Genomic DNA, 14090 nt, shown 5'->3' with positions numbered 1-14090 from the left:
CACCTGTATCTGTATCACTTAGGGAAGAATAGCTTGGAAAGAAATTGGCTCTGCCTCAAGGACACGTAAAATAAAAGCAACCCTCCCATAGAACCTCACTCTCAGTATCCACTGCACATATAAATCTGGGTCAGATTATATTTGTAGTGGGTCCTGGAAGATTTCACCCCACAGTGTGGAGTGGGTTTAGGATTCCTTATTTTCCTTTCCAACAGCCAACTACTGCTCCTGAGGAGATTCAGTGAAAGCTTCCTGCAGACTTCTCCCTTTCTATTTAGCCTCAAAGGGAGGGAAGTTGTCCCTTTGCTCAGGGGTTGGTCTCCATCAGCCTTCATTAGGTTTCCTTAGTAGCTCCTCTAACAGAGTATTTAAGAGCTTGCATTGCCCATCAACAGAACATTAAAAATCAAGCAGCATTAAGAGCAACAACAACAAAAAGTTAAAAGCAGGAAACAGAAACTTCAAGGGCTATGTAAAACATTTGAAAGGACACTGTGCAGTGTCAATTTGTGTGAGCAAAGCCCCCGTCCTCAAAATGAAAGTGTTAAAGTAGCTGTGCCTTGTGGAAGGCGTGCATGGCTGCTTCAGAGGCTGTCCCCAGACATGCACTGTATGGAATTTGTGAGATGGTCAGCAAAGTGTCCCATGGCACCCTTGCCTGGATGGATACCTTTGAAGCCGTGGTGCCGAGCCTTCCAATGCTGTCCTGGGCTGTAATAATGCTTCAAGGAAGGGGGCTGCACTTGTGCTAACACACTTGGCAATGCACTCCTTTGGAAGGTTTTGCACAACCCAACACAAAAATAAAACAAAAAGTCATCTTAAGAAGAGACCCAAAATTTTAATTATCTACTATTCCTACATTTGTACAGTCAGAGATTATCACTTTATTGATACAAAGCCAGAGACCAAATGTAAATAAAATAATATTTAATTGTTTCCATTAAAGTGGTTGGGATTAGCTTCCCACAGCATTGAAAAGATAACAGCTCAGTAAAAAAATAAAATATGGGAGCAAGATTAAGTGTATATATGTGTATACATAGGCACAAAGACACTTACATATATGAAGGACAGGAATAATAATGTTTTTTGTTTTCTCCATTTTTCCAGAAAGGGCAGTACACAATTGGGGGTACAGAAAAATTCAGCAGTTTGGCTGACTTAGTGGAACATTTTAAGAAGACAGGAATTGAGGAGGCATCTGGATATTATGTGTATTTGAAACAGGTAAATGTGGATAAACTATTACTTATGAAACTTACAAAATCTCTCTTAATTATTCAGAAGGTAATTTCATTATGTTGTCTAATACAGTTTATAGAAAGTGATGTAGATGTGTAAATTCAGACTTGATCATGTATTGTATATATATATATATATATATACACTATATATTAACAGTATTATTTAATATTATTCTTAAAATTAAAGACAAGCTGTTCATAATAATCACAAAGCCAATCGCACTAATAAGATGTGCATATACAAGGTAAATTGATGGATTCTAAACTACTTCTAAAATTTAACAGCAGATACCTCCATAAGTCTTTTTTCATTTGTCAACTTTTCTCCAGCTCTAATCTTTTTCAATAGTTAGCCTTAACATTCTGTACAGAGATACAAGTTAGATTTGCACAAAATGATAATGTCATTTATTTGATTTTGACTTTGCATGTTTTGAACAGCCATTGTGGTTTATAGTTTAGTAAGATTTATGAGCCCAGTCATGGTAATTTATTCAAGAAAACATGGTAAAGCAAACCATAGCTTAGTGTGATGTATAAACCTGGATTCTTTTTCCAAGTATTTTGCTGTCAAAATTTGGAACAAAATTCCTATCATTTGTTTGATGTCTTAGTGGGCATGTCCAATTATAAAATGTCCGTTTTCCAAAAGTCAAACTGGTGTAGTTGCTCCCTGCCAGTCTCTTTATCTCCCTACCGTTTCCAATGGTCCCTGCAATCTTACTCTATCTGCCCAGGTTATCACATTTGCAAACAAAGTTCAGGGGTGGCTGCAACTATGGATCATGTTCAGTTTCTAAGAATTTTACAGACCATCTTCAGGCTCCAGAGACATTTTTGAAATATAGCTTGTCCTGGAAGCTGATGCTGTGCTTGTAGCCTGCTAGCTTCTCATTCTTTATTTGTTTTATGAATAAAATAAAGATATCAAGCAAACATGAATTAGGATGGAGTAGGAATCTGGCCAGTGACAAGAGAAATATCCACAGGCCCCTTGGTGCCCTTACTTGAAGGTCTCTGTCTCAGACATTCCATTTTTCCCCTCTTCTTTCGTTTCATTCCCCCATCCCCCTCTCCAAGCCTTTCAATGCCACTCGAGTGAATGCAGCTGACATCGAAAACAGGGTGGAAATGCTCAAAAAGAAGAGTCAAGCAGAAGAAGCCAACAAAGGTGGTTTCTGGGAGGAGTTTGATGTGAGTAGAGTTTTCTGCTGTTCCTTGTGTTTTAGCCTCTGGATTTAATGCTGCGATCCAAAGATTCATACGCTATTTCTGAACCTCTAGCAGACCCAGTGAAGATGGCTATAGGAAGCTGTAACTCAGCACCACCTGGAAGCCAGAATTTCCTTACCCACAAGACAGTTGTAGAGGAAATTAGCACTCAGGCCATTGGTGTCTCAAGCAGAAATTCACTTCCTTATCTTAGAAACCACCAGTTCCCATACTTTCCTGATGTGAGATGGCCTTACCCAACAGGCACATAATCAGTAGCCATGCTGTAATTGTGAAGTGTAACAAGTTCATTAATTGAACATTTTAAGTATTTGAAGATCTATTTTGTGGTTTTTTTCCTTCTTTTTTTATATGGATTTGCTGTTTTTCTTTAGCTGTTAGCTATATCTGCATTATTAAAAGCTCTCTTCATTTCTTCCTTCAGAGCCTGCAGAAGCAAGAGACGAAGAACTTGTACGATCGACATGAGGGTCAAAGACCAGAAAATAAGAGCAAGAACCGCTATAAGAATATCTTGCCGTGTGGGTCTGGTGTCCAACCTTGCTTAACCTATGCATATAATGTAGTCAGATGCCTTAAGATGTAATATTTCAACTGCAGGAGGAGGATTGTATTTGCAAGTGCATCTCTGCTTTTCAAAACAAACAATTCCTTAAAAATATACAGTTAGCATTAAAGCAAAAACCAGGTTAGAACTTTACTACATGTGGCACATCCTTTTCTAGATACATTGCCATATGAACTAGTTTTCCATTCTATGGTTCCTGATGGGTAGTCAAGTCAATTTTCTTCCAGCTTGGATGCCCAAAAATTCAAAAGAAAAATGTCCATTTTTCAACCTGAGCAACTTTTGCTAATTAGAAAAGTTATTTAATTTTCTATAAAATTTGACATATCAAAATGAAAAAATGCTATATAGCAGATCTATGTACAAAAAATACAAAACTGGCAAATACCATTAAACGATTAAAATAAGACTATATATTAAAAGGTAAAACAAACTAACAAGCCAAGATAAATGTGAGAATATAATAGAATATGATTAAAACTAGAGGGGGAGGAAGAAGAGCAATAGTGCAATTCAAACACCTTGAGTTCCTTCCATGGGGGTTTCTCATGTGGGCAACTCCTGCCAATCTCAGCTTCCCAGTTCTGTGGTTCTCCTGTTCCCTTCAGCTGTGAAGTCACCAGAGTGTTGTGGCTACAATGGCTTTCTTCAGCCATACCAGCTTTGTTTAACTGCTGTCCCTTTTCTTCACTGCCAGGCAAGACAAGGGGTTGCCCGCTGAGGGCTGTTTTCTATTCTCTCTCTCCCTGGTTGGATGCAGATTACCTCTTGACCTTTCTGCAGTGGCTGTAATCAGGACAAACATGGGCCATTGTGGGAATGGCCCAGACTGGTCCCTTCCTACCCCATGATTCTATCAATAGTTCTGGAGGTTTACAGAGCATATGCCATCACTACCCCTATTCCACCTATGTGATTTCGGAAGTTTCATTCCAGCAGATTTCTATCTGTTTGTTCTTTGGATGTGTCCACAGACTGTTATGAAAATGTGCTTCTCTAAAGCAGGATGTTAGAATCCCCTTGCAAAGAAGGAGGTGGAGGAACTGAGGAATAATATCTTGCATTTCAACTAAGTTGGGATGGTTGGGATAAGACAGAGTATTATTAGTCAGTGCTATTTTGGAAATAAGAATTTCAGCAATACGTTTCCAGATGTTTCAGATAGGTCATAGGAAATAAAAGCTGTCTCCTGCCATTTGTATCTAGAAAAGTTACCAAAAGGTGTGATTCTTCAGTTACATGTTACTTGTCTGATCTTCTAGTTGACCACTCCCGAGTCATCCTTCAAGGCAGAGATGTGAATATTCCTGGGTCAGATTATATCAATGCCAACTACATCAAGGTGAGGATTAGTTTATCTTGTACTATATACAAGGGTGGATTTGTTTCTTGAGTTTTTTATTTCATCTCTTTATTCCTTGGCAGAACCAGCTTTTCAGCCCTGAGGAATACAGTAAAACCTACATTGCCAGCCAAGGTTGCCTGGATGCCACCATTAATGATTTCTGGCAGATGGTATGGCAAGAAAATTCACGCATCATTGTGATGACCACTCGAGAGGTGGAGAAAGGAAGGGTAAGTAGATTCCCCTGCAAGTCTCCAAGAATATACTTTGTAATCCAGCCTTCTATCTTCACAGGGTACTGTGTCTTTTGTTTTTAATTTAGTCTATCTCCTGTAGGAATAAGAAAATACCCCTTAAGATATGTTGCTAATCTCCAGTAATATGAGCCAAACACGAAGCACAAAAGCTCAACATAAACTATCTGTGCTGATGAGAGAAATTGGGGGAGAGGATCAAATGGGCAGAGATATGCTTAATCATAATTCATAAATCACTTTGGCTACCCTCAAAACTCCTCCAAAGTGGCACTTGAGGAGGAACCTGTAAACTTGTTTCATTGCTTTAAATGAAGATTTAAATTTAAATTTAAATAAAGTTCCAATGGTGCTCTTCTAGTCCCTCCTCCTTATCTTTTTTCTGTTTCCTAACAGAACAAATGTGTTCCGTACTGGCCAGAAGTAGGAAGCAGCAAAGAGTATGGACCATATATTGTGGAAAATAATGGAGACCATGATGCCCTAGAATATAAACTCCGACAGCTTCGTCTTTCACCAATCAATAATGTGAGTACCTAAAACCTTAGAACAGCCTTTCTCAACCTTTTGACCCTGGAGGAACCCTTGAAATATTTTTCAGGCCTCAGGGAACCCCTGCACATTCAGGATCAAAGATAGGCCGGAAGTTACAAAATGATTATATGCCCTTCATGGGTAGGCCTGTATATATGCATTAACAGTGTTCTTAAACTAAAAATGAAGAATGAAAGTTACCTCTTTAATGTGAAGTTGCCTGAATTTGAAATAAGTTTTTTAAATAAATTGTGATCTCCCAGGGAACCCCTAGTGACCCTGGCTGAGAAACCCTGCCTTAGAATATATTGTTGCGAAAGGTAGTTCCTGATCTCCTGAGGGATGAAGCTGACAGAAACTCCTTTGCATGAGAAGGCAAAGACTTCACCTGACTCTGGACAGAAGTATCTCCTCAGTCTTCGCAATGTTTTTCAGAGATGCACAGCATTCCCCCCACCCCACCCCCCTTCGACTCCAAACCTTGGTGGGAACTAACAAATGAAAAGAAAAGGAGACAGAAGAATAATAATCTTTTTTCAAGTTTGGTCTGTCCATCCTTTGGGCTAGTCTGAATAGAAGAGCAGTCCTTTTGGTGATGACTTCACACAAAGGGCCTTGACTGGATGGACACCTCTTGATCTCCTTCCAGCAGCTGATTGAAAGCCAATGGTGCTTGGCATCTCAGTGCAAGCTTTCCTAGAGATTTGCTTCCTCCTGCCCACTAACCCCGATTGCAAGGGCTGAGTATAGTGACAAACATCTGCTAGAGTCTTGGTTATAGAGGATCCGAATGCAGTCGACAGCCTCAGAAGAGCAGAGGCATAGCCCAAGAAGCCATACCCATACCCCTAATATGTTATCTGGATGACCACTTAGCTATATCAACAGGGGGGTCTTGGTGATGAGAAGGCTCCATTTGGCCAGAAGCAGCACCCCCTGGAAATCCACCTTTTTCTCCTCAGATCTAGTGACAGTAGCCTCTCTGGCACACTGTTTAACCTCTTCTAATTGTACTTCATGGTCCTTCACCTCATGCTTTCCTCACAGGCAATGATGGGAATTAAGCTAGGTGGTTTCTTTCACAGTTCAAAATATAATTGAAGTCATCACAGAAACAGCCAGGTAGGTCAAGAGGTGCTGTGGCAATCCTACATGCCAAGATTGCTCCCTTCTTCTGAACTGGTTCAAATAACAGAAGGAGTGGCCTTTAAGTCAACCCTGAGAGGGCTGGCCATGAAGGAAAATATCAGGAAGAAACCATCAATGTTTTCCTGGAGCTGGAGGTAACTTAGAAGGGTTCTAACACAACTGGAAGATCCCTTCAGTCCCTTCAACCAGTGGGTACTGGACGCCATCTGAAAATGTTCTTGATTTTTGGCATCTGCCAGGAGACAAATTCATCTCCTCACCAGGGGCAAAGATTGCCTTTCTGGTCTACAGGAAAATTGTGCTTTTAAACACTAATTATTCTTGAAAGAAAGGGCAAGAAGAAAGCCACTGCTTTGTTCAGTTGGGGTTTGTTTTTAACTGGCTCACCCAAGAAACACAACTTATCTGAAGGATAAAGCATGTGATGATCAAGTTCCCCTGGTTGGTTAGTAAAATGATGGAGGCTTCCTATGGCAAATGAGATAAGATAATGGCATATCATCATAAGTATAGTTCTGTGATGGGAGGAGCAATAGTGAATGTGAGAACTGAAAAATTATGTTAAGATGTCTGGATATTCCTAATGGGAAAGAAACAAAGAAAGCACTTCGTCTATAGTGTAACGTGGCATTCACTGCCATATCATGTGATGAGACAGGTACTCCAGTAATGCAGGGAAGTCATTACAGAGGAGGGGAAACAATATGCCCATGTTTCTCCCAACCTTAGTAACTTTTCAATAAAAGGAACAGCACCACAAAAGAAAAGAAAAGAAAAAACTCTGTTGTGATGGGAGGCATCTTTCCTTTTAGCCCTCTTGGATAATGAGGGTAGAAAACCACCTTTAAACAGTATCAGTGGTCAGGCTGGGGCCAAGCGTCCTGCTTTTCCTCAAGTTGGAGAGGGATATTAAAGAGGAGAGAGGGAAGAGGACATGAAAGTTTAAAGATCTAAAGAAAGCATCTATTCTTCAGCCATTGCTGACTGAATCAGCTTATTTTGTGTGTGCATATCCACTTGGATGCATAAAGAGGTCGATGGAAATAAAATGAACAGAGCTGATATGAAGGTGTGTGTAAGTGTAGAAACAGGCAGTGCAAAGAAGTTGGGTTTTACATTTACCACCTCATTAACTGGGTGAGACAGTAGAAGGATGGCAGTTCAGCCTGGAACAATCCCCTCCAGGAGCCAACACCCAGGTAAGCGGGAGACAGCCCCAGAGAAACAATCAGGGAAGAACAGGGCCCTAGTCAGGGAGCTGTTAAGGAGGAAACCCCAGGTGGGGCCAGCACGGGCATATAAACAGCCGGCAGACCCCACCCTCCCTCTCACTGGTGATGTGGCCTATCCTGGTCGTGAAACGTCTGCAGGAAAACAACCAAGCTCGGGGAGCAACAAGAACCCAACAGTTCACACTTAAAAGGGCTGCATGATATTTGTGATGAAGCTCCTATAATTATATTTTAAAACTGTTTAAATATTTTCCTTGAAAATACAGAATATCGTTTCAGGAAAATAGAGAACTATAATTTTAAAAAGGGTCAGAAAAAAATGAAGCAAAATTTATCAGTGCGTGCAAGTGAACAATACAAGGTAGCAGTGAAAAATAAACACGTTTCCCTTAGTTCCACCTTTGTCTTAATGCAGGATCAATTTTTCAGTGTTACAAGGGCAAGCTGGATGTTTGAGAGAGAGAGAAGAAACAATTGTTCCTCTTCCTTGCATCTTTTAGTGTCATTTAAAAATTGAATGCATGATTCTGAATACTTTGGAAGAACTGTCATCAAGATTGCAAGCACTATCCTTTTGCAGAGATATTCTGCCAAATTTTTAGGGAAAGTGGAGCTCAAGACACCCTCTTTCATTTATTTGCTCTTTGGCACTTCATTTGCTCCACAACTTTATCAAAGAACCTGATACAGCATCTGAGATGCAGTATTAGATGAAGCCAAGGTCAATGGGAATGAACTAAGCCATGTTGATGCCTAACGCATGAAGACCAAATGTGCCAATGATTGGAACAGCTGTTCTTTAAGGGACTTGCAGAGGAGAACTTCTTTGTCCCCATGAAGTTTCTGGTTATCTGGCTGGCAGGAAACAAGAACTATGCTGGTCTTCCACTGTCAGTACTGGGAGCCTGGTGGGTGTGTTTTTTAGTTACTGCAAACAGGGCAGAAAAGCAGGAGCATCACAGGATAGGAGAAAAAGTAGCAAACATGAGGGTGTGCTTTTGTGTTCACATACTAGGGTGAAGCTGTGAGAGACATCTGGCACTACCAATACCTGAGCTGGCCAGACCATGGAGTGCCCAGTGAACCCGGAGGAGTTCTTGGTTTCCTTGATCAAGTCAATCGGATGCAGGAGAGTGTCCCAAGGGCTGGACCTATCATAGTGCACTGCAGGTGAGTGAACTGCTGACAATGAGGGCACACAGTGAGATATTCCACAAGGGAAACTCTGCATGCTAACGGGGAAGTCATTAATCTGGCATCCAGCACATCTGACCAAGTTTTAATGATTATCTTCTTTTGTTAAAAGTTTTAACAAAAGAAGATAAATACTAATAAAAAATAATATGAAGTAAAAAAGAAAAAAGAAAAAGAAAGAAATCAAAGAGAAAGCTAAAAGTGCAAGAAAGGAAAAAAGAAAAAGAAAAATAGAAAAGAAAGAAAGAAAGAAAAAAGATACGAAGAAGTGGCTTCCGATCTTCTTTACAGCAGTTATAAGTACAATTATAAATTCACCTCTTTCTCTAAAGTTACAACATGTCTCTCTTCTTTCTATAATCTATCCTGTCTAATCATCAAAACCATAAATCCTAAGTTTCTGTTGTCTGCAAAAAGTCTATAATGGATTTCCAGTCAGCAATACACATAGATATTGTCTTTTCTCTAATCAAAGAAGTCGATTTGGTGATCTGAGTGAGTTCCATCACCTTCACCAACCATTCCTCCATTGTAGGTATTGTCAAATACAAGAACAAAGTTCCATGACTTTTTTTCCAACTGATTGTCCATCAGTCCCAAAAGAAAGACTTCTAGTGTCAATTGTATATTAATCTTTAAAATCCTCTAAATGTATTTGAATCCAGAATTTTCTAGCTTTTTTTACACATCCACCAAGCATGATAAAATGTCCCTTCTTATTGTTCACATTTCCAACATGTATTTGAGGTGCCTTTATACACGCTAGACAATTTCTCTGGTGACATATTCCAATGGTACATCATTTTGTAAAAATTCTCTTTAAGATTATAATACAGTATAAATTTCAATCCTTTCAATGACACATTTTCCCATTGTTCCATCTGTATATTATAACCAAACTTTCAGCCCACTCTATCATACATTCTTTCACTTGTTCTTCTTCTGTTTCAAATTTCAATAGAAGTTTATACATTTTAGCAATTACATGTTCATCATTTGTACATAATTCGGTTTCAAACTCATTTACAATGTTCAAACCATAAACTCTTTTGTCAACTTTAAATCTTTCTAATAACTGTAAATAAGAAAACCATTGGCAACTATGTCCCGCTGCTACCAGTTCTTCCTCTTGATTTTAATTTATATTCTCCTTGACAAAATTCTAGTATCTCACAATAAGTTAGCCATTTGTATTTGCCTATTATTTCTCATCTATACAATGCTTCTTGTGCTGAGAGCTACAAAAGTGTTTTTGGGCACAACCTGGTTTTGCATCTATTCCATATTCTCAACATGGCACGTCTAACGTAATGACTTTTGAAATTCATGTTAACCTTGACTTTGTCATATCACAAATACCCATGCCACCCAAATCTCAGGTCATGTCTTTCTAACTCCAAAAGCCTTCTATTTCTCAGCAACACCCACTCTTTCATCCAAACCAAACAGCAAGCTGCAAAATACAATTTCAAATCAGGTAAACCTAATCCTCTTTCCTTTGCAGCTTGTAACACCTCATATTTAACTTGTGGTTTATTCTCTTGTCACAGAAATTTAGATATATCCTTTTGCCACTGTTTAAGTGGTGCATCAGTTGTCAAAACAGGTATTTTCTGAAACAAAAAACATCATTCTAGGCAAGACATTCATTTTTATCACAGAAATTCTCCCCAGCAATGACAGTTGTAGTTTCTCTTAATATATCTTTTTTAACTTCATTCCACATCTTAACATAGATATTTTGAAATAACATACAATTCATATTTGTCATAGTGATACCCAGACATTTTACCTTCTTCTCAATCTTAAAACCTGTTTTATTTATCAATTCTTTTTGAGCTTCTATTTTCATGTTTTTTGTTAACATCTTTATCTTCTGTTTGTTGATCTTAAAACCTGCTAACGCACCAAATTCTTTTAGTTTTCCCATTAATGTTTCAATTCTCTTTAAAGGATCTGCCAAAATCAACACCAAGTCATCTGCAAAAGCCTTTAACTTATAAGTTCTTTTTAAAACTTTACTCTCACAATCCTCTCATCTTGTCTTATATCTCTATTCAGTATTTCAAGAACCAAAATAAACAAGAGGAGATAGTGGTACAAGAAACTGTCTTGTTCCTTTTTGTATCTCACAGGGTTTTGTTAGATCTCCATGAACAATTACTTGTGCTTTCTGGGAAGTGTAAATTGATCTTGCCCATTTGATAAAGTTCACTCCAAAACTTGTATCTTCCAAAACCTTGAACAAGAAAGCCCAGTTCAGATTGTCAAAGGCCTTCTCTGCATCTAAGAAAATCAATGCGGCTTGTTTTTCTTTATGTTGCTCCAAATATTCCAAAATGTCCAACACATTTCTAAGATTGCCCCTTAACTGTCTTTTAGGTAAAAAACCCCACATTGATCCTCATGAATAAATTCTGCAAAATTATTTTCACTCTATCAGCCCGAATTGTTGTAAACAACTTATAGTCATTGTTCAATGATGATATCGGCTGCATAAACTCAAATCTTGTCCCTCTTTAGGTATTAATGCTATATCGGCCTCTTTCGAACTCTCTGGCATCTTTCTTCCCTGTAAGACAGAGTTCATTGTATTTTGTAAAAGTTGTAAAAGTTCAGCCTCAAAATGTTTATACTAATAAGAACCCGCTAATCCATCGGGTCCAGGCACCTTTTCTATAGCTCCAGAAACTTCCCTTACTGTTACAGGTCCATTCATGATCTGTCTCTGTCCCTCTGTAATCCTCGGTACATTTTGTGTCTTTAGGTATTCATCTATGTTCTCCAGAGAGATGTCACTTGCTTTATACAAGTTAGAATAATACTGATGAAATGTTTTTTGCATGGCCACACTATCCATTGACACAGTATCTCCCCCTTGTACTTTCAATATAATTTCCTTTTTTTTGCAATTTATATGCCAATCATTTCCCTGGTTTGTTTTGCAAACTCCAAGTTTTTGTGCTTTACATAGTACATTTCCATTTCCATTTCTCTTACTGTTAACATAGATAACTGTTGTAAAAGTTTAATTTGTTGAAAAATACTTATCTGGAAATTTCTTTAATTCTTCTTTTCTTCTCTTTATCTCATCCAAAATAGCTTGTGTTTTCTCTTGCCTCTTCTTTTTGAGTTCACTATTATGTTGTATGAAATATGCTGATAAAAGCTTTACTTGCACCGCAAACCACTCTTAAATCAGTGCCTTTGTTTAAATTATTTTCAAAAAATTCTTTTAATTTGTTTTTACAATCCTCTACTATTGTTTCTTTCTGTAACAACATTTCATTTAGTCTCAATCTAATAGAATTTCCTTTCATAAACCAAACTCACAGGATTATGTTCTGAAAAAGTCTTTAGTAATATCTCTACTTTAGAAACCTTAGTATACAAATTCTTCTAAATCCATATCACATCTATTCTTGAAAAGGATCTATGTCTTTCAGAAAAATTGTGTATTCTCTTGAATTGTCATTTTTCTGTCTCCACATGTCCACAAGCCCTAAATTGTCCATCAAATCAAGGAAAACTTTTGGTAATTTACCCTGAGTGATTTTAATGTTTTTCTCAGAAGTTCTATTCAGTTGTGGGAAGATCGCTCCATTCCAATCTCCCACCCAACACCAATTTTCATAAGAGAAGCCTATTAGTCTCTCCATTAGTCCTTTATAGAACAGTATTTTATCCTCATTTGGGGCATACATTCCCAATATCAGAGTCTACAAATCTACCGTGGTCATCAGTCAATGCAACCTCACTAGTGTGATTAAAAAAATAAATACTTCTGAGGGTTTCTTTGAAATGCTCCGGAAGTATCTTGTCAGATGAAGAATCAAGGCATAGTCCACAAGGCTATTCTACTCTCCTCTGCACTCCTGTTCATACCCTTTGGGATCACTGGCTTTGGCTCCTGTGCCTGCTGGTCCACTAGGTTGGTGAGTACAAGGGGCACTGCTTGCTCTGTGATAGCCCCTCAATATTTGTTAGATTTTTGGTGCAGATCTCTAGGAAAATGTAAGACACTTATTCGTTTAAATTGTCTGTTCCAGTGTTATGTCCATTTGTTCATTCTGCTCTCAAGAATGTCATACTTGGCTCAGTTCTGATAGTGTTTTTAATAGATTTATATAGATTTGTGTCAAACTCCACTATTGTTGGTGGAACAGTCATAGTGATATAAACATGCTGAAATGTGCCTACTTTGTGCCCAGAATGCGCTCCCATGTCCACAATCCCTGTTTCTGCCTCTCTCTACAGTGCTGGGATTGGTCGCACTGGGACCATCATTGTCGTTGACATGATTGTGGATATGATCTCCACCAAAGGTGAGACCAGTTTTGGTATCTGACCTTGGATTGATTTAAGCCTCCATTGCTGCTTCCCACTAGTGACCTGCAAACCAGCAGTGCAGGCTGAGAGCAAGAACAGCTAAATATTAAAGGGTTTGAGAGAAAAGAACAATTTGTACAGTTTGCAAAGCGACTTGATGGGGATGCCTCCCCTGTGCTTGAAGTGCTTTCTGCCCATTTTTGAGAAAGCAAAAAAATGTACCAGCATGACATTTGCAGTCCCCATTGCTGATCCCTACCCTGCCTGTCTTGCCTCTGTTTCAAGTCACTGCAGCCCCAGGGCTTCTTTCCAAGGCAATGGGTGACAAAGATTTTGCACACCTTGAGGCAGTGTCAAAATAAGGGGGGAAACACTACACAGGGATAGCCAAGAATCACTTAAGGCTGGCCCCCTCATGGGCCAGGAGACCCAGCAGGAAAGAGGTTGGCAGAGCATGTTAGGGACAGGTGGGGAAAGGCCCTTAATTAGCCATGATGGGGAAGTTTATTTTATTTATTTTATTTTTATCCTTCCATTATTATTATTATTATTATTATTTATAAATAGCTCAAGGCAGCGAATATAGCTAATACTCCTTCCTCCTCCTATTTTCCCCACAACAACAACCCTGTGAGGTGAGTTGGGCTGAGGTCACCCAGCCGGCTTTCAGGCCTAGGGCGGGACTAGAATTCACCATCTCCTGGTTTCTAGCCCATTGCCTTAACCACATCTACTTTTCTTATGCTGGTCTTTGACTGTAATAAAGATTTGATTTGATTACATCTACCTTTCTGGTAACACCAATAATGGGTCTTCAGAGCCAAACACTGCATGTGGACAGATCCAATGAATTTAAACCCTGACCAAGTAAATACTTAACTGTATTGAGTGCAAAATCCCATGAAGTTTAAGGAGGCTACTCCAGGTATCTTTAATCCTATTTACAACTGTTAATGAACTTAAGCAGGGCATTTTTGCCACTATAATCAGTAGGATTTAAAAGTG

At 38.8% G+C, this 14090-nt stretch overlaps 2 protein-coding genes across 2 annotated transcripts in view; one reads left to right on the top strand and one right to left on the bottom strand.

Annotated features, from left to right (window-relative positions):
- C1R (complement C1r) overlaps positions 1-14090 on the bottom strand; it is a 228544-nt gene that overhangs the window by 96451 nt on the left and 118003 nt on the right. The gene's annotated exons all lie outside the window — the stretch shown is intronic.
- PTPN6 (protein tyrosine phosphatase non-receptor type 6) overlaps positions 1-14090 on the top strand; it is a 39007-nt gene that overhangs the window by 20020 nt on the left and 4897 nt on the right. Inside the window, exons 8-15 of the mRNA XM_063294660.1 lie at positions 1114-1230; positions 2328-2441; positions 2905-3001; positions 4311-4390; positions 4474-4623; positions 5044-5175; positions 8578-8732; positions 13014-13081. Of these exons, the coding sequence (XP_063150730.1) occupies positions 1114-1230; positions 2328-2441; positions 2905-3001; positions 4311-4390; positions 4474-4623; positions 5044-5175; positions 8578-8732; positions 13014-13081 (913 nt within the window). The remainder of the gene's footprint in view (positions 1-1113; positions 1231-2327; positions 2442-2904; positions 3002-4310; positions 4391-4473; positions 4624-5043; positions 5176-8577; positions 8733-13013; positions 13082-14090) is intronic.

Source organism: Candoia aspera, chromosome 2 (assembly GCF_035149785.1).
Source record: "Candoia aspera isolate rCanAsp1 chromosome 2, rCanAsp1.hap2, whole genome shotgun sequence".
In the NCBI taxonomy this organism is placed as follows: Eukaryota; Metazoa; Chordata; class Lepidosauria; order Squamata; family Boidae; genus Candoia; species Candoia aspera.
Note: the sequence above shows the minus strand (reverse complement) of the source record. Positions and strands in the feature narration are given on the sequence as shown.